Here is a 21,085-nt window from a genome sequence, read left to right on the forward strand (position 1 = left end):
TTATTGCCCTTGAGGAAGTAAATCTGACTAGTGAAGTGACTGATAGTGAAAAAAATTATTACTATAGCTTAAATTAATCGATGTATTAGTACGAGTACATACTTACTTGTGTGATTGCTCGTAATTTCAACTTAATCTTTAAAACGTAGGGTAAGTTATTGGAAAAATTCTACACAAATCGTCCAAAAGGTTCTGTGTGTTTAGATCCAATTTTTATATCATAATAATCAAAGTGGAAACGCTTTTTGATCGACGATGCACTTTCTATTGTTAAAATCTGTTCTGGGCCTGGCAGATCAGAGTGCTCTGTATTCACTCTAGTGCCTTCATTGCTACTCCTTGACAGGTTCTCTTTTGTCCGTCAACATAATTACACCGTAAACTTGAAATCTGCATCCGCCCATTACGTTTCGGCTGTTAGATAGCCTTAAACTATTACAACAATGTTATGATTGGCTTCGACTAAATGTTGTGCAATCGCCAATCAGTAAACATTTACATTGAATGGTTCCTCAGAGCTGTTATTACGGGGTCGGCCGACCAATTTGTCAAATCATCGTAGCGTGCTCTTGAGGTCTAAACTCAATAGACTCATTAGCTAAATCAACTATATTTTTGTATTAGCCGAATATTGTTGATTATGGACGTACGTTTAGTTTTCTACTTACATTTGTTACCTATCGATCCATTTTTCTTTGGTAATGATAACTTTGGTAGGTATACCTACTATTGCTACAACACCTTTTTCGGACACAGGGTTATTATTGTTTCAAGAGTGTCTTTTGAATTACATGAAATAATCTTTATGTACACAGACATGAGGATTATTTCCTGTAATCTTGTAAATAAGATAACGTATCTCATTATTATTATCATTTAGTAAGATTTTGTGATTGCTGACCCATTATACTGAAAAGGTAGAGTGTGAATTTCACTTTATCACTGATTACAAAGGGAAAGAAGGAATCGCATTCATAAGTCACTTGGTTAAATACGCTTGTCTGTCATGTCACCAGAAAGACAGTAATATAAAGCCGCTCTTAGCGTCTTACTAGGGTAAGTAGGTAAATCGGTCAAGCATCATTTGACCCGAGTATAGGATGTAGTCAATCGCGCGTTTAAATTTTACCACCCATATATTCAGTGTTTTATTTGATTTCTATTATTTGTTGACCTTTGAGATAAACGATTAACTTCACAATTTATAGTTTTCAGAATCCGTTTATGAGCTGTTACTGATTGAAATTTTTGATGCCTAGATTGCGTAAAAAACCAATAATTTGAGCTTTCAAATAAAAATGTTCATTTTCTTAATTTAATAGTAGAGAACGTATATTTGCAAATGCAATTAGTGGATACACGCTGAGAATAAGGATAAATTATATGGCTGGTTCGTTTTGTATTAAATACTAATAACTGTTTTGAACAGGTTAATTACCTAAAATCCTCTAAGCATTCGGGCATCTGTCCGCAATATGTCGCATTGGGTGTGTGTATGTAGTGTAGTCACGTTTTCAGTAATGATCATAATAGTGTAAGAAAGAAACATTGCAGTGTAACTGTTTGATTCTTATTTAATAAAAATATTTCTTTACAAAAAAAAAACAACTATTGTTACTTAAAATTAAAATAAAAACCTTAAACACATTAGAATCATTCATAGCACCAAATAATATCTCTGACAAAACGGAGTTAAATACTTTTCTGAAGGTGAGGTTACGATTGCAGATCTAAAATGTTATTAAAGAATCATTCTTCCATGTACCTACCTAATATGTATATTATTTTTAATATTATCAAAGGGTTAACTACGATTAAGAAAAAATATAACCGAATAAATACAGGGTGGAAACGTTTTTTTTTTTTTTTTTTTTTTTTTTTCCACTACGAGGAAGCTCTTGGCCTGTATCTCACCTGATGGTACATTTAGTATGGAAGCTGGAAACATTGAATTTTTGGATAGATCCAGTTTATTCTGTAACCTGTTATTAATACCGTTTGATAAAGCTCATGAAGCACTTTCAGGATTAGTAACTAGTTTATTGATATCTTGTATAGTTTAGAAATAATCGAGTGAGATCACTTATCGTTTCCACCCTGTATAACTGAATAATCCTTACCTACTTAAAGTTTGTTTGTTATTGTTATAGCAAGACACAATGAAGAATAATGTTCTTGCTTCGTAATTTAAAAACCTATCGCAATAAAATATTGAAGTCAATTTATGGCTTATAATATGCGAGTAATTTGTAATTAAGTTTCTAAAGATAGCTATCATGATAATCCTCAGACATGTTGAATTACTTTTAACAATATACGAGTAATTAGCAAGTCACATGATTGACGGGTTGTAAAACTTGTAGATATGTCAACTTGTATATTAGAAGTTATCATAATAATGAAGTATATTCTCTGGACCATCAGGTCAGATTGTCAAATCTGAATTTTTACATTATTTGCTGAGACAAAAGGAAATTAATGCGAAGTCGGGTCGGCCAAGACCTTTATGTTAAGAAGTTTTAACTTCTGCGCGTAGTTAAGTATGCAAATAAATATCTCATCTACGACCTGCAGCTTAAATAAAAACAAAGTCAGGATTGGTTTGTGGTTATCTCTTAAGATATAAACCAGAATAAGATAAAATAAAGTGCAGTGTGGCTATCCTAAAGTATCAATTCTTGTTAAGTGAACAGTAATCTCTCGAAAAAAAATTACAGATTTTAGAAAATTCTGACCAAACGGCACCTGTAAAAGCATCGATAGAGCGCCTGATTGAAAAATCACTAAATAGCATAAACCGCGACCATTCTCGCCATAATAAATTGCATAATAATAGAGGTCAGCACAAGCGATAGTGATGTAACTATGTTATATGCCACTAGATCCGGCTTCAGTTTCCGACACACGTAACCCGCGAGTGCTATTATCACGTTGTTTTGATGAACTTGCTTAATTATACTGCCGAGTGTATGAGCGTACGTGTCAAGAATAAGACGGTGACAGTCGCAGCAATGTGGCCACATACCATCTTGAAACCGTGTGTCTGTTTACTTCCAGAAACAATCCCAACTAATATTATAAATGCGAAAGTAACTCTGTCTGTCTGTCTGTCTGTTACGCTTTCCCGCTTAAACCTCGCAACCGATTTTGATGAAATTTGGCATAGAGATAGTTTGAGTCCCGGGAAAGAACATAGGATAGTTTTTATCCCGGTTTTTGAAACAGGGATTTTTCTGTGACAGACAAAAGCTAGTGAGAAAATATATTAAAATTCTCGAGCTTGCTAGAAGAATTATAATGAAAATTTGTATCAGACTAGAATTCGAGAATCCTGCAAATTTTACCCTCTTCCTCCTTTCTAATTATAAAAGTATAAAAGAAGTAGAACACTTAATTATAAAGACTAACGATTTGCTTGACTGGACACATATGAAAGAATGTAACATTGTCATAATTTATTTTATGTAAGCTCATCACTTTTATTACGAGTATGTGACACATTTCGTTGTTTTCCTTGATGAAACAGGTATTATTTTCAGTTGATGGCGCATCTTTTTTTTTTAATTATTTTCATTATAGGTAAGGCACAGCTGTTCAACGAATCAACGATATTAATATTTTTGTTTTGAATTTGTGATGAACATTTAGATTTTCTTATTTCATATGAGTAGAAAAGTACTTTAAATTTGCATATAGATCGCATAGTTTGTGCATTTGTTGTCAATAAATTGTATGTGTTGTCTGCGCATTCGTCAGTCTGACCTGTGCCATGAATAATGCATGCTTTAGCTTCGTTTGCTTTCTATAGGGGTATCAATTGAAGTACCTGTTTCAATTTATTGCTTGTTTACCTCCTACTTATTCCACTACGCCACTTCGGTCACGGATCTTCAGTCTTTATTTGGTTTTAATTTTAAAATGTATAACAAACATGTTCCGGTAATAATCCTATTACCGCTCAGCACGCAACGACCAGTGAAAGAGGCTTTAAATCACTGCCAATCACACATCATTATGTAACGGAAAACGTTAAATCAATAAGTGAATCGTGTGTCGAACATAACAGAGTCTTGTACATCAATTTAAAGATTAATGTAACGCCCGTCTTCGATGCTGTTTGACAGCTTTTTGTATTAAACGATTGTCTAATGTGTTACGTAGCAGCTAGTTTGAGCTATTTTGAGACAATCATTAACAAACTCGAACAAGCAACATTAATGCGGTCAATGGTTCATCATTACATCGTTTACGTAGTAGATTCCAATTTGCACAAAGTAAATGTAGATACATTCATGATTGATGCGTTCCATGTTTTGTGTCGAAGTGTTTTTGCGAGCAATCACTTTCGGAATGTTAACACAAGAGGAGTCAAGGACTCAATCATAACATTCGGCAGCTTAATTGCGTTCCAGTCTGGCTAATGAGTCAATATTGGGGTCATTCATCGACACGATTTTAATCATTCGCCTATTCGTTTGTTATTGTATCAACGTAGTAATGAGTCAAAAGATTTTAGATAACAATTGATTGATATTATAGGACATTGTTTGATATAATTAGGTCATTTTCAGTGTAATTACTTATTGTTACATGTAATTGGAGACGAAACAAAGGAACCTAGCTAGAATACTTATAAGGATCTGGATTACATCGACCGCGATCTAGTTTGTAAAAGCGATTTGCGGTATATCAGCTTAATCAACTTTGCGATCAAGGTCGTCTCAGGCATCGATATTCGGCCGCACATCAATGCCACCTGTTCGAGCATTCCGCCGTTGTCGTGTTCGAGTTCACTTTCACTCGCACATCCTAGTGCGCGTCCCGACAACACCCGCTACGTGAGCCCCGTGCTGATGCCGACCTGCTGACACACTGCCGCTGCCTCCTGCGTCTGCGCAAGCAAGAAAGTGCTCGAAGATCGCCATTGTTGGATTCGTTACACTTTTGTTTTGCTTTCTGAATAACTATTGTTTGACTTTCGTGTGATTCTCTAAATTGAAAAAGGTGTGTAAACTTTGATTTATGCTCAATTCAGACTCAGAACATTCGATTTGGAACTCATAAGACAATAGCGGCTTTTGCAACATAAATCGTATCTGCATCTAAGTGTGGCCGATCGAAAACTGCGCAAGTTAATGCAATGCGGTTATAAGTGGAAACATCTGAGATTTCGACGTTTATCATCCATTTGGATCTGAGTCGCAACAGTTCAGTAAATGTCGAAGCAAAAGTTCAAGTGAACAATAGTGGCGGGCTGATGCCTTGTGTTGAAATGGAGCCAGCTATCAGGCCTAATCATCGTTCCACGGGTGTGCATAAATTAAACCCGGTAGAATTTGGGTCATAAATACGAAATGGTTATTTAATAGTAATAAATTCATTCGCCAATTTTTTGAACTACATTTAAATGTTTTATGTAATCTAAACGATTTTTAAACATGTGACACAGATGGTTCTCATCGTTAGCATCAAAATGATGTAACGTTTTCAAATACATATTTATATCGTCTTACCCAATAACATTATTCAATACGAAAACAGTTTCGTGTTAATGGCAGTATTAACGTATTGTATTTATTCCAGTTCCCTATGCTTGTGCTTTACATAAAAAAATCCCAACGTAACTAGCGAACTTCCTTGGTAGTTGCGTCAGCTCCGGCTGCAAGAAAGTAATCAAATGTTTTCGCTTTTCCAGCATCATATCTGTTTATTCCGTTTGTTTGTATGCGACTATCCGTTATCCGCGTTAAGATCGTCTAGGCCCGTATACCCACACGCTTGAATTTTTCTCATACACGCTTGAATTTTTCTCATAACGATCATTAGATTAAATCAGAGTTCAGTTGATTCCTTAAGATTGTTTAAATAATGCATATTTTTATCATTACAATTCACTATTTTGCCTGGAACTGTCTCCTTTTCCCACAAATTACCTAGGTACATACTTAACTGATTTTCTTGTGTGTGATCAAGTTCTGTAGCCATGCCAAATATTTCAGGCTCAGCAGTGTCCTTGAACCCTGTTTAGTAATAAGATTACGACAATAGGGGTACTACTAACACCTACGACTAAACACAAGCCTGTATTCGTAATACGGGCTCACTCTTACCGTCAGATAACCGTTAGCGGAGGCGTCAAGATGTTCCGTTACGTTGCGTCACCGTTCCGTTTATAAAATCGCGTGTTTACAATGTTACGGTTGTTACGCGTGTCCTTGACTGATATTATCTTCATCTCAGTGCATTGCATGCTTAACGATTGTTTCGGCTTCTGTTGCATTTGCAATCTGATCTACTTTGGAAGGTGCTACGACTTTAATTTTAATATTACTGGGAACAGTCAACAGTAGATACAGAATGTGTTGAGTACTGTTATGTAAAGAGAACAGATTTAATAGGTTTGTTTTGATTCTTCAAGCTATGGACTTGCTAAGGTGCGAATGATCTATGACTTACATAATTTTATATGCATACACTCGATTGATGATATCGGTCGTAAAAATGTTCGCATTTTAATAGCCTGATTACCTAGTTCGTTTCCTGATTTATTGGAGTAAATTGAAAGTTACATGATACCGAGTTTAGCCTTTTTAGGATGATAAGTTGCAGCAGGTCTTCATGGTTTTACTTAATTTGAATAAACTTTCACAATTATTTACACTTTCTCAAGTTATAAAATTGGTTTTCCTGTAAAACCATAAGTAGATCGATAAATAGTGTTTTAACACAAATTGTCTTGAAAAACTAAAAAGGAAATCAATTCCTTCGAAAAAGCAAACAGTCTCACTTTAAAAAAAATGTATTGAGATTTATGGTCAATACGGGAATAGGTAGACAAGTCACAGAATTACAATGAGAATTCTCAAAATGATACTGTCGTCAGTCCTTTTCTGACAAATACGGCTTTGTAAGAGTAAAATAATCTTATGGTGGATCTTCAAATTCAAAGCCAATTAATTCTTTATTCGTCTTCAATTCTAAATTAGTAAAAACTTGAACAGTGAAGGCCAAGTTGATGACACTAAGGCTGAGTTGCATAATCTTACTTTAACCGTAACAATAAGCATAACCGGTATTTTTGTATGGCGTTTGACAGACTCTTTACGATTGTTATAGTACAAGTAAGATGGGCTGTATTAATGAGTATGGCAATAAATAATTGTGTTGTTTGTCCACAGGGGCTACCGTCGTGGTCCCGCGGTCTGGAGGCGGCGGAGGCGGCGCGCGCGCGCCTCGTGCGCTGGGCGTGCGGGGAGCCCCCCGCGGAGCCCGAGCCGCCCCGCAAGAAAATGCCGCATGCGCTCCGGCGCCGGTGGCCGCTCTGCCCTTGCTTGCAGGTGAGATACTTCAGCATTACATCTAGGGACTGCGCTAATGTAGACACTCTGTTACCGATGCTACGAGTACTATGACACACCATAAAAAAAATAGTCGTTGTATGGTGTCAAGTGGAAGCAACTGTACACAAAATGTGTCTAGATCTGTGCAGCCTCTTAAGGTGAGTATAGATTAGAGCATTTACATGTAACAGAACAAAGGGCAACGAGCTGGTCTATGAAATGTCTAGTGTATCACCCAGTCACGAACCAAATCTCAAACATTTTACCTGTATTGTAGCATTCGCAAGAATGTTACATTACATAGAAATGCTCTAGTCTATACTTACCTTTAAGGCACGAGCAGCAATAGGGGACATAACATAATAGCCAACCCAAGCCTTCAATGCAGTTAAATTGCTTGAGCATCTACGTCAGCTGACTAGATAAAACTTTTCCAAAATCAGCTACCGATTTGAGCATTTTAACTCCAAAAAAAAACTTTCCTCTGAATTCGAAATTTGGTAAGTATCGCTAACAGTAGTTTTGGTCTATTTAGTACAAGTAGGTACACGTTTCGCGGCAAAAGCTTACAGAGAAACCACCGACTTCAGTTAAGCCCAAACGTGAGGTTAACGGCATGGCTCCAAACGTTTAGAAAACGATAAACAAACTTGCCATAGAACAATAAAATCGCTTAGCCTTTGTAAACAATTTGCCCGATGGCCTTAAACCTAAGGCTGTACGTCAAAAGTGAAATGCCTGACCTCAACTGAAAACTTGAGTTCAATCATTCCTGCGGTGGGTCGGTGAAAATAGAAAGCAAACATTTTATTCGGTAAAATTGGCTTCTCCCCGTGAATTGTTATGGCTAGATAATAATTATGGGGTTGAGGAGATATTCTAGTGCGATATGGACATTTGGACAAGAAGGTTTATGACGTGAAATCTTGAACCTTGTAGAACAAACTTGAGTTTTATTCTATGTCGTAGAGGCACTTCTGTTTTATTTAAAAATACAACAGCACATTTTCCCAGAAATGATGTAATATCATTGAGTTATTTATTATTAGGGAAAATAATACCACCTCGACAAACTCTTCTTTATGTTTGTAATTTTAAGCCAGATTCTCAGAAATCATTTAAAAATAGCAACATTGTCTGAGGCGGTTATCGTTCAAGTTATCTTATCTTCTGTTGGTAAGTAGGTATTTGCAGTTGCACTTGTTTATTACTCACCTTACATATTTTCCTTATAACTATCACCAAGCATTGTTGCATTTTATTTATCCTGGAATTATGTGTTACAAGATTTTAGACAAAGTGGAATTCGTGTAAATCATTATTCAATTGGCCAAAACGATTTCTATCAAATTCGTGGTCACGACTTCGTTGCTTGCGAAAATTCGAGATATTTTCCTTCATTCAAGATATCCCTTGACCTTGGCAAGTATACCGCTCTATGATATTCTCAAGTGCATCGTTCCGTGACGTATCGCATTCAATCAAGTAAAGTGACACCGAATATCGCGTACGGCCTGATCACACGATATCAGCGCATGCTACTTTCTCCACTACACTGGCTTCGGCCAAGGGCTTTGATTAATCATGGGACGTTTCCTAACACTATAATTAATAACTAAAATTATTATTACTCAACTCGAAAATATGCCCGAAAGTTTTCACTTCCACAATTTTATACCACCCACGGAGTAATTTGCGTCCATCTATCATTTGGGCGTTTAAAATTGATTTTAAGATTAATTAGGTAAATTTTTAAAGCAATCAAAAAACTTACAGTACAGTCAATAAAAAAGTGCAAGGTTTGAGAAATCTAATAAAAGTTTTCAATGATCTACGTTTTCATATGAATCTAGATCAACTACACGATATTTGACTTTTCTTTTCTGAACGACAGTAAAACTGTTCGCCTCACGCATCATTTTCTCACCAACTTCGCAGCAAATGCATACGCGAGCAATTAACAAGTTTGTAAATGGTGAAAGTAATGTAGAATTCGGTTCATCAGTTCCTGCTCTTTTATCGGATTCTACTTTTAATGGCGATAGTTTGAACTGCCTATTTATATTACAGATATTTTGTTGTGTAATAAATTGTGCTCTATAACTAATGCCAATATTTGTATCATTACCTACTACCCAGTTGTTATTTTCATTTGATTCCTCTAAAGTTCAAATTTCCCTAAAGCTAAATGAATAAAATGGAAAGTAAAAATTCGGTTCCAAGTATTCGCACAATAAACTCCAGTAAACTGTCGAACCTGTTGTTGACTTACCTTACAAATTCGCAGACGACAACAAGGTGCCAATGGACTTGACCTTTCGACAAAACAAGCGACTTATTCAAATTAGCTAATAAGGATATCAATATTGCCGGGGCAGAGGTCGGAGAGATTACACTGTTCTGGTGAATTGTACTTTCTATTAGGAAACCTCCTTAATGATTGATGATCAGCTTTTGATTGCATCGGGCTCTGATCGACTCGTAATTATAGGTACGTTTGAAACATCGTTATTAATTCATTCGATGAATATGAGTTTTCGAATACTACGTGATGCCGTCATTAGGTTCTAAATTCTCAATATTTCATCCTTAGCTAGTTATAAATCAATTTTAGTTTTAATCCAATCATTTACGTTTACAACATGCTATGCAAGAGCTAAATGCAATATTAAAGATTTCTAAATGCCTGTTAAGTAGCCAAAGTTGTGTATTATGCAAGGAAAATAGCAGCATTTACTGCGGTTGTCAATGTGTCAATTTCCCTGAGGGTCTGTCATTAAATATTTCAATTCTACCAACATTTCTCGATTACAACACTCTCTATCAAGTGTTTTATGATAATCATGTCGTTAGGGAATTATGCGATCAATTTCTGATATTTAAAGCGCATCTTAAATGTTAAGTGGTGTTTGATAAGCGTTGAATAGTTAGTATTCATAGTGACCATAAAATCGCCATTAGTTCCGTATTAGTGACCTACTGTTCGTGATCCATCAGTACAATAAACACAGTATAACTAAGACAGACAGGTTACTCAATAAAAAAAATATTATGTACTTTATTTTGCATGGATTTTTAGAACTTAAATAATAAAAGCTTGCTTAAATAATGCAAGAATTTTCAAAACTGCAACGTTTGTATCAGTATAGTGTAAACTTTCCGAAAGATCGGTCAATTAACCAAAGATCCAATTATCGAGTTCATCATCTCGTTGGTCTTCAATTATGTCCCATTTCTAGCTTAAATTGTACTGGCTGTTCTTTCTCTAGCTACTAGAACGCGGACGGAATATTCACAATAGCACACGATTCACTATGGCCATCAGCAATTATATCAGTTCTTTGACTATTCATGACTTTGGCGAATGTGTTATTCCTCGTTTATCAATTCCTATCGCGTCACCAACGTGTTAAGCGGCAGGTAATTAGTTGCTTAGTAAATTAACTCTAGGCTTGTTATCTATTATTATTTGTAGTTGAGTGACATCTGTGGTTTTCCTTATATTGTTTTGAGATTATATTATTTATTACTTTTAACGGAAAGGTATATTTTCTGAAGGAAATTCCAAATTATGGACCCTTAACCTTTAGTTTGGAATTATGAAATCTACCTTAAGAGAATTTTGCTTTAAGTTCAGATTGGAAAGAGGTACCCCGTACCATTAAACTGGCAAGCGGATTACATGGTTACTAGAAGCATCCATCTAACTCAAATAACTGTAAGCACAATAGGTTTCAGGGCCAGCCCTGCAGGTTCTAACAAAGACCGGTCCGCTTTGGAAAGCGGCGAGCATCCAATATGTCGGTCAGCCAATAAATATTTATCAACGACCACGAGAGATGCGATTTTCGGGACACGTGAGCCCGCGCATCGACGCGAATAATTCACAGATGCAGGGATGTCAATTTACTAAGGCTAACAAAAAAGCTAAGCACCCCTAAATTAAATAAAGATCGAGTTCTAGTTCCGAGAGCAACAAAAATACTAGACACCCCTAAGCTGAAATAACTATCAAGTTGTTCTAGTTTCGAGACAAACAAAACAAATTGGGCACCCAAAATCCAATATGTTCTACTAGCCTCTAGTTAATGAGTATTTCTCAAAAAAAATGTACGTAACGAAACGGTAGTAACGAAATAGTAAGGCCATAAGGCTTGTTATACATTGGCGAAATATTGTGAATGCTCTTTATTTATTCAATTCTTTAGCGTGAGACTCTTNTAATATCTATGCCATTTTGAATTTTAATTAGGTTATTTAACTATCTTATTCTCAAAGGTTTTGAATTTTATACACGCAAACTCAATTTAATACCTGGAATAGAGGTAATAACTGCTGAAAATTTGGAAAAATCTTAGGGCGATCTGTAGTACTTCTAAAAATATTAGTATTCTTTCTCAAAGAAAACTTTCCGTAAGTAGCCCTGCATGAACAATTCCGACCAAAAGCGATCACGCCATATTTGTAACTTTTACCAAATTGCACTTTAATTTAAGAGCCGAGCAATTCAAAAACTCGTTTCGCCCGATTTTTTGTTAAATCACTTTTTAACAAGTTATTGCCTTTTATCGGACTCTGCCATCTCATCCGATTCGCTACCGTTGTCGTGACTTTATTGTGAAGGAAACATTGTGATTTTAAAAATGTATACTGTCATGGTCAATGCCAAGTTCTGACAGGTATAGGAAAATACTATTTGTGATGTTATCAAAGCGTTTGTTTGATAAAATTTTGATTGGCAGGCTGTTTATCAAATTGGTGAAATAAACGCACTGATTGGCGTTTTGAATGCTACCATTGACGTAGCCGTCGTGAATGAGTGTTGGGTCAACAATAATTGAATTAACAGATGCGTGATCAGAACTGCACGTCAGTCAGACAATTGGAACAGTTAAGAAGATCTTTTTGTTATCTCCAAACATTTCGACATAGTTAGGACAATTGTATGCCCATTTAAAAACAGATCAGCTATTCTTTAAAGGTTAAAGGGCACTTTAAAAGTTGAAGGTTTAGAAAAAAGTACCATAAGATCTGATAATGTTAAATAAGCTTATTGTATCAAACCAGATAACAGAAAATTGCCTTAATAACAATTTAAGTTACGAACTTTAATCTAAGAGTTATTCTTGCAACTAAGATAAAGAATTATCTAAATGGTTAGGTAAATTCAATAACGATGATCTGTCTTTAAGTTTGAGAACATTCTTCGGTAACGATAATTGCTTACTTATTGACCCTTTGCTCATCGGCAGCGAATGAAATGTTTTATTATTAATACTAGAACGAGACAATACTATTCGATAAAGGTCGGAAGTAATTACGGTTCAGACGGCGAGATGCACTCGCCCTGTTCGGGACAGTTTACCGGCCGGAGTGTCATATTAGTCACGTGGGGTCACACACCGACTGCTGACCAGTAATAAAATTGTACGTTCGGGTGCGCGTACGCATACGCTGTGTACAAAAACATGAGTGCAGGTGCAAAGAAATCGGATAAGAGTTACTTCTCGTTGAAGAGGCGGCGGAAGGTGAAGCAAACTGTAAGTTCATCAGTCAGTAGGATGGACCGTGGGCTTAATGATAGATCGCCCGGAGTCCTGCCAGCAGGACTTAAAGTACTTCCGGTAGGACGCAAAATTAAAAGATTACAGTTTCGTAAGTATACATTGTACAAATTTCAAATTTACACGAAAAAATAGAGTGTTTCTCTCTCTTTCACCCAATAGTGCCCAAGATCGAAAAACGCGACTAACCGTTAGTCGGAGCCCGATGGCGCACGAGTATACACGGGGGCAGCGCGTTCGCGCTCGCGCGACACATTTTGACGCGCCGGGCGTGGAGTCGGCAACATTTTGGCGATAATATTATAATGAATGTGAAGTATTCCAGCCTAATCAAACATTTATAATTTATTTCTTGTTTTTGTTTTTAATTTGTAGTGTATTTGTAAGTGATAGGTGTAATTTCTAATACAAAGTGACGTACCAAAGTAATTAATTTAAAGTTCCTTATTATAGTTCCTATTAGTTAAGTTGAAAGAAGATAAACAAGTTTATAATATATTAAGAAAAGTAAAATACTGGTTAAACAAAATGATTCTACGACATGACTTTTTATTTAATAAACACTAACCAAGTGTTTACTACTTCTGGTGAGGATGAGTTCAAATTTGAAGGTCACCGTACTGCTGGAAGGACCAGCAAGCAAACACGTACAAATTGCGTACTGCGGGCAGGACTTGCGATAATCTTCTGGCAGGACGTTTAGAACAAAAGACCAGTCCTTCCAGAAGAGCTTCCAGCAGGACAAAGCACCGGGCGATCTATCATTAACACATAGTTTAGGATTCCTTGTGGTGCTTTCTAGAGTTGTTACTTTATTTGTGGATATGCAATAGAAACTCTTGGTGCACTATGCAGTCTTCGACCATACCTAATATTGCAGTGATGATACTAAAAACGTCTAAAGGCCTCCCTCTGATATAGTGATGAGCAACTGTGGAAAGTTACACCACACGTAGCCCGAAACACGTGCCTGCTTTCAACTTTTATTTCTTGATTTTATTATGCCATATTATGTTTTTGTGTTTAAAAAATCATAATAACGTGGATTCAAGATTTTGTTATCTTCTTTTATGTATATTCATTATTCATTGGCAAAATTCTTCGAAAAGAAATGAAAGAAATCGTGACGTGAGTTATAAACAATACTATTTTGTTTCATCAAAGCTCAGCTAGCTCAATGAAATCCTTTTATGTGAATGTTTTATTTATGATTGCCCATGCGTTTTCCCAGGAACGTCAGGGTATGTGTGCACAACTACTCACAGTGCTCACTCGCCTGCAGTGTGATTTGTAAATATTAATGTTACTAATAACATCGCCCTTAGCGTCGTAAATGAAATTGTTAGCTCGTCTGCGACGGTGATGTCACGGACGAAAATACTGGCGCTTGTTCTTTAAGAGTTGCCAGGGTTATCACTTTTCACAAAGCATCTGATAAAAGGCAAATCAAGGGTATTTTAAGGAATATATTCAGTAAAGTTATCTGTGTACCTACCTATACCCTTGGCAAATGTTTACCAAAATGACAGGTACACTAAAGTTGTCTTCCATACCCTTGGTCAACGTTTACCAAAATAGCAGACAATTGTTGCTTTGGTTCGTTCTCAAATCATTGTGCCTTTATATTATCATGGCCATCATGGTTCTATTATTATCATGACTTTTAGTTTCGCTGGCCATAGTTATCAAAATAACACAATTTCAATCGGTTAGTTAGTACTACCAATAGGCATGGAATTTATTTATCTGATGTTATTTCTGGTATTTGTTCTAAGTCTTGTCTGAACCTTACGTTACATTTGAATTTGCAATAATTTAAGTTTCCATTTAACTGATCTCAAGAAGGAATAAAATACAATTTTGTATCGAGTCATAAATATTAAATATTTATTTCCATCATAAACATCGTTAGCGTTTTACGAGCTCTATGTCATTAAGATGTTTACTCGCACCAACTGTTTGATAAGCCCCAGTCAAGACACATATTTGTTCCTTTGTTAAACAAGTTAATACTATAACACTTTCTTCCTGCCAGATCCTTACTCGTTTAGTTGTTATTCTGCCATGATTTCTGTTATTTCTCGTTGTATTCTTGAGATCCATATACAGGCTTTGCTGCAGCTTTTCAAGGATACTCTTATAATTTTCTCTCAGATAACAGAGAATTATCGGCCTGATCATCACTTTCCATTAGGTGAGATGCAGCTCAAGAGTTTTCTCGTTGTGGATAAAAACAGCGATATTATTAACACAACAATGACGTAATATGCACCGAAACCCCAAAAGCAGAAAGCTAAGTTGTTATTAGGATTGGGGCAAGGAATGGCAGGTTATGATGATGATGATAATGATGAAAATTACTCGATTGGGTGTGGCTCGTTGGGAACAAGCGCAAATAACTTGTATTTTTCTCTTGTATGAATCTTGTCAACCCTGCCATCTCAATGGGTTAGCGACGCCTGACAGTTCAAAGAACACAGTCGCGGCCGGCGCCCGCGCACCGAAACTGAATTGTGACTCATAACAATGAAGGATCGTGATGCATCGGGGTAGTTTTTCTTTTTTGCACTTTATTAGGTGCATATTGCTTTACGACCAGTTATTAAGTCTTCCTGTCATAAACGTCCAAAAATAATGTAATGTGGACTCTTAGTTTATACATATTTGCAAATTATACCCTTCCTAAATAAGATTCCAAAAATGAAAATCCACTGTTTCTAAAATTCGTATAAAATATTTCATCTTCTTCTTCTTCTTGTCGTGTCAACAACAAACCTATACAGTGCCAGCCCAAAATTTCGCTACAAGAGTGGCGTTGTCAGTACCTAGCATTCATTAAATCTTCCTGCGTGCAGTTGTAATAATAAGTCGAAAATATATTACACCAATTTTACCTATATTGTCAGAACGTTTTTATATTATGTGGTTCTAGCACAACGTTAGTTAGCGTTCTTTGTACAACTTACACTTATTATTTACAGTCTGAAGACGGGTTGCGTAATGTATTGAATACCTGCAATAATAACGATGATGCTCCGATCGCGATTATCTCACATGTAATCTGAATCGAATGTTTATGTTTCGAGCGTTATCAAGAATTACAATTGCAAATGTAAGCTTTGTATAAAAGGTTTTTGCCTCGCCTGTCGCTTTCCTTATTTGTGATATTTGCGTTCTCTTTATGGCAACTACTTGCTTCTTCCTCGTCGGTATTTCTGGGATTTAAATTGCAATTTTTACCGCGTCCGTCATGTAGCCTTATTTATTGCAGCCAAATTCTGCACGCGTTGATTTATCTTTTCAGTTCATTTTAAATGGTTCCATTTTAAGTGTAAAATATGAGTAAATCTTATTTGAAATTTAAAAATAAAAGAAATTGAAGTCTGCATTTAATACACCAGGTTGTGATGTCCATTGAACCTGTTTTTAATTGCATAATCTCCAATTCTCGATCGTGATTATTATCTTTAATGAAACTAGTAGTAGGTATTATTATTAGAATTTATAGCATGATCTAATTGCATTCTCATCACGTAAGCGCTATCTAGAGATTTTTTCTTTTGCTAGGATAATCTTTTGTTATGCGCTGTATTCGCATATTATTTGTTGATAGGATTATGTAGAAATTATTTATCCTTTGTTCGGTATAGGACAGATTCTGGGATTGGACAGATTCGTGGATTCGGCACATACTGGATTGGACGGATTCGTGGATTCGGCAGATTCTGTGATTCGACGGATTAGCTATACGACAGAAGTACAGGTGTAAATAAAAAATAAAATAAAACCCACTTTTAGTTAAAGAATTTAGTTAAATTATAAATGCGAAAGTTTGTGTAGATGTCTGGATGTTTGTTACTCTTTCACGAAAAAAGTACTGAACAGATTTTGTTGAAACTTTACAGTATTATTGTTTATAACTCACATTAACATATAGGCTATAATGTATGACGATATGTGACAAATAAATTTCAATAAATAAATAAGACGTGTCTAAACGGATACTGTACACAGATATAATTTAAACTAAGCTACTGCGTGGATATCTGTTATTGGCTTTCCATAGTGTTAAGTGTCTAATGTTACATTGAAATCTGTAAGCTGTTGATGTCCCTAATAAATAAATAAATAAAAACATTGGTTAAAATCTACAGCCTCCGACTGCATTTGTGAACACTATAAGGCTTGTTTTTATCTTTTAGGTTCATTTTTTAACTTTTGTGTTCATACAGGATAAACTCTGTCAGTGTGCTAAATCCATTTAGCATTTGAAACGTGATTGGGAAATAAACACCCTAACTCACAACATTACAAAGTTTCACATTTTAATACTTATTATTAGTAAGATGGATTTTACTTTTTACACATAATCTTTTTGAGCACGACTGTTCATTTTCTGTCATATAGCTAATCCGTCGAATCACAGAATCTGCCGAATCCACGAATCCGTCCAATCCAGTATCTGCCGAATCCACGAATCTGTCCAATCCCAGAATCTGTCCTATACCGAACAAAGGTTATTTATTGCGTTCAAGATGGCCTGTGCTGATCCTAAAAATCATCTTCAATAACTCTGGCAAACTTTATAAAAGTACCGATATTTCGCGTGTTCATTGTGCTGATGATATAGATTCTTCTAGATCTCTATTAGGTATATCGTATGCACCAGCTTTGGCCCGCAGCTCCGCCTCCGTTAATTTCGGTCTGTCATTCCATATTCTATAGGGTAAATTCATCAATGATAATGTAGAATTCTATTGGTGAGAGAATTTTTTAAATTGGTCCAGTAGTTTAGTATCCTATTCAACACAACTGCACAACAAATCTTTCCTCTTTATAATATTAGTGTACAAACTTCATCGTCAGCAATACTAATCTTATTATTACGTTGTTCCAGAATGACGAGCCTCCCGAAATCACGTATTGCGTGGTGGGGGGCGAGGGGGGTCTGGCCTTACAAGCCGTCACCCCCACGCACCCCATGCCGCCCCAGGACGAGTTGGACGCCAAGTTCGCGGAGCTGGTGGTAAGTTCTTTCATCATCTTCAAAATTTTCCAACCTGTGAACTTTTATTAGGGAGTACATAGTTTATGTTTGTATGAAAAATTATAAATACCTAGCTAGACTCTTAACCGAATGTGTTTGGCCATAGGATACTTTAATTCAAGTGTAGTATAGGCAGGTAGAGTTCCAGTTATAGATAGTTTTGACTGAAAATAGGTTCATGGAAATTTGGATTGATATCGCATTGAGAATGCCTAAATTAAGCACAATTGAAATAAGTAATGCAGGTAGTGAAACAGTACTCGTACAATCTGTCAACCTGTGCCTACAAAAGACCAAAGTAGACCTGTGTCTACAAAAGACCGAAGTAGGCCTCCTACTGTTATATTTATTCGTTCGCCAACAAATACTTGTACCAAAAGGCTTGAAACGACTCAGCCCGTTTATGGTGGGCGTCGAATACATCGATATCAACAATTTAGGTGCTAGAAGCAGATCTTGAATCTACATTCATTACTTGTCGAAATACGAGAGAAAACGCGCTTGAGAAAATCCGCTAACTCGTCTAACCGCTCCTAAAGTGTCCAGTTTATGATAATCAAGATAATAAACACGCGTGAGTAAGTATCGATTGAAGCAAAGCCTTGTTCGCACTGGTTGAGTTATTTAGTAGAGTAACTCGCCTTTAGTAATAACTACTTGCTGCTGACCAAAAAACTGGTCGCGTACAGTTATTAGTAACTAGCGGCTTCGTACGCGTGGATCCCGTTTAACCCTCTTAGGGGTGGAGTTTCGTAAAATCTTAGTGAGCATCTACGTTCTAAAAGGAACCCCCATGCAGAATTTGAGACTCCTAGCACTTGTAGTTTCTGAGATTTCGTGATGAGTGAGTCAGTCAATCAGTGACCTTTCGCTTTTATAAATATAGAGTGACTTTTATATGAACTCGACTAAACCGGTCGGCTCGAAAATGAGCGAATGAGCAGGGACACGTGCTGGTTTGGGGTGCTAGTGCTACTCGAATGTCAAAATAAAACTAAATAGATTTTCTCTCGACTTTACAATTTAGCAACCTACTCGACTAAATTTTTGGTGTTCGGACACGTTTAGCTATTAAATTACTCTCAACTCGACTAAATTACTCGACCAGTGCGAACAAGGCTTTATAGATCGGTTATGAAAGTAAATTACGGTTTGATCACAGCATCAGTGAGCTCCGTAATAGTTTTAATTTGACACATTTGTCTTGCACCATTACTCTCGATATTTATTGAAATATTCATGTTTGTTTGATCAGCGGCTATCATCGCTAATTGAGTTAGCTCGTTTAATGGTAAAACTGCTTCGTTGATTAGCTTCCATTTGATATTGAGCGCTGTTTCCACCTTAATTATATGAAATAGTCTTTGATTTTATGAAGTTTAACAAAACACGTGTTTTATTATTATTTCCTTATGTAGGTTATTCTTGAGTGCTAAAATGATCAGTGTATATTTTATTGTTTATTTTTATTTAGTAACTATCATGATATACCTTGCCTAATCATTATTTATTACTATAATTGGCTTTATTATTTACTAGCGGCCGCCCGCGACTTCTTACGCGTGGATCCCGTTTTACCCCTTTCATCTATCTTACGCGGTTTAGATTTTTTATACAAATGTTTTTTCCCGCTAACTCCCGTTCCCGTTGGAATTTCGCAATATCCTGTTGTAACTAAGCTTTAAGTTTACTAAGGGACCTGCATGCCAAATTTCAAGCGTCTAACTTAAGCGGTTTAGATTTTTCATACAAAAGGATTTTCCCGCTAATGCCCGTTCCCGTGGGAATTTCTAAGTATCCTATAACCTGCCCAGGAGTATGAAGAATAATTGTACCAAGGTTCGTTAAAATCCGTCAAGTAGTTTTTGTTTCTATAAGGAACATACAGACAAACAGACAAAAATTTTACTGATTGCATTTTTGGCATCAGTATCGATCACTAATCACCCCCTGATAGTTATTTTGAAAATATATTTCATGTACAGAATTGACCTCTCTACAGATTTATTATAAGTATAGATTTTACACTACTGTTAGTATGAGTAGAAATACTTATAAAAATGGAACCAAACGCTTGTTCTAAATACAATAACACTTTTCATTGTCTCGAAAAAATATTTCCAGAATCATTAATATTTGTCATGAAAGGACGTTGAGACAATGATCTCACTCCTCCAACAATCAGTTGCCTCATCAGAATGTTAATAACGTTTCTCAAAACATGAAACTGTGAGTTTTCATAATAACTCCTTCGGCAGGTACCGCATGTAAAGGTGCATTCACAGCGACTCTTCTTTATTGTTTTTCATTTTCATCATAGTCATTTCATAGATGACAATAGTAAAGTTTTATATCGGATATTCAATTACTCGTATATGTATAAATCGGAAGATTATTTGGATCACTACTCATCCTAATTGCATCTATGTGTTACTTATCTATACGTTGAAGTAGGTACAGTTTATGGTAGATGACATCAGCATGGAATCATGGATTTATTTGCACACTATAAAAGTTAAAAAGATGAATTTTATCTTTTATAATAATTTATTTAATTAATATCGGTGAATTATTTCAATGGTAGATAGCATTCGGGATATTGAAAAAACTGTTTTTGTAGGTATTCATTTTTTCCGAAAGAACTACAATTTTCATTCAAATGATTAAGCAAATTTATATCGATAGAGTTCTTTGAATTGTACCTACTTATTTCTGATGTTGAGAAAACTCTTGAATGCATTTTCTTCTGATAGGATGAAACTATAATTTCCATTATAAAGAATTCACTAAAATCAGTACAAAATAAACTTTGACTCTATGGTATTGTAGACGCGTCCTAAGTAAAGCTCGGTTAAATTCCCATCATAGTGTGCCTAATTTCGACATTGTTCAGCCCAGCCATTACGCGATCAATCTAGACCGCGGTTAAGTGCATTAAACGAAAAGGGGTTTCTATTCTATTTGAAGAGCAATTTAGTGAATGCACGCCCCATGTTATGCAACAACTCCTTTGATAGTGTACTAAATTGTGTTCTACTAATTGTATTTTTAAGAAAAGGAAAATTTTTGACGCTTAAAAAATGTAGAGAACTGCCGAGAAAGTGATTACATTTTTCCGGTGATCGTGAGTGTAC

The 21,085-nt window shown here is 35.9% G+C and overlaps 1 protein-coding gene across 1 annotated transcript in view; it reads left to right on the top strand.

Annotated features, from left to right (window-relative positions):
• LOC114357380 (uncharacterized) overlaps positions 1-17,981 on the top strand; it is a 33,656-nt gene extending 15,675 nt beyond the window's left edge. The window contains exons 3-4 of the mRNA XM_028310981.1: positions 7,179-7,337; positions 17,802-17,981. Of these exons, the coding sequence (XP_028166782.1) occupies positions 7,179-7,337; positions 17,802-17,981 (339 nt within the window). The remainder of the gene's footprint in view (positions 1-7,178; positions 7,338-17,801) is intronic.
• The last annotated feature ends 3,104 nt before the right edge of the window (positions 17,982-21,085 follow it).

This window comes from Ostrinia furnacalis, unplaced genomic scaffold, assembly GCF_004193835.3.
Source record: "Ostrinia furnacalis isolate ACB-3 unplaced genomic scaffold, ASM419383v2 OfSCF0216, whole genome shotgun sequence".
Taxonomy (NCBI): Eukaryota; Metazoa; Arthropoda; class Insecta; order Lepidoptera; family Crambidae; genus Ostrinia; species Ostrinia furnacalis.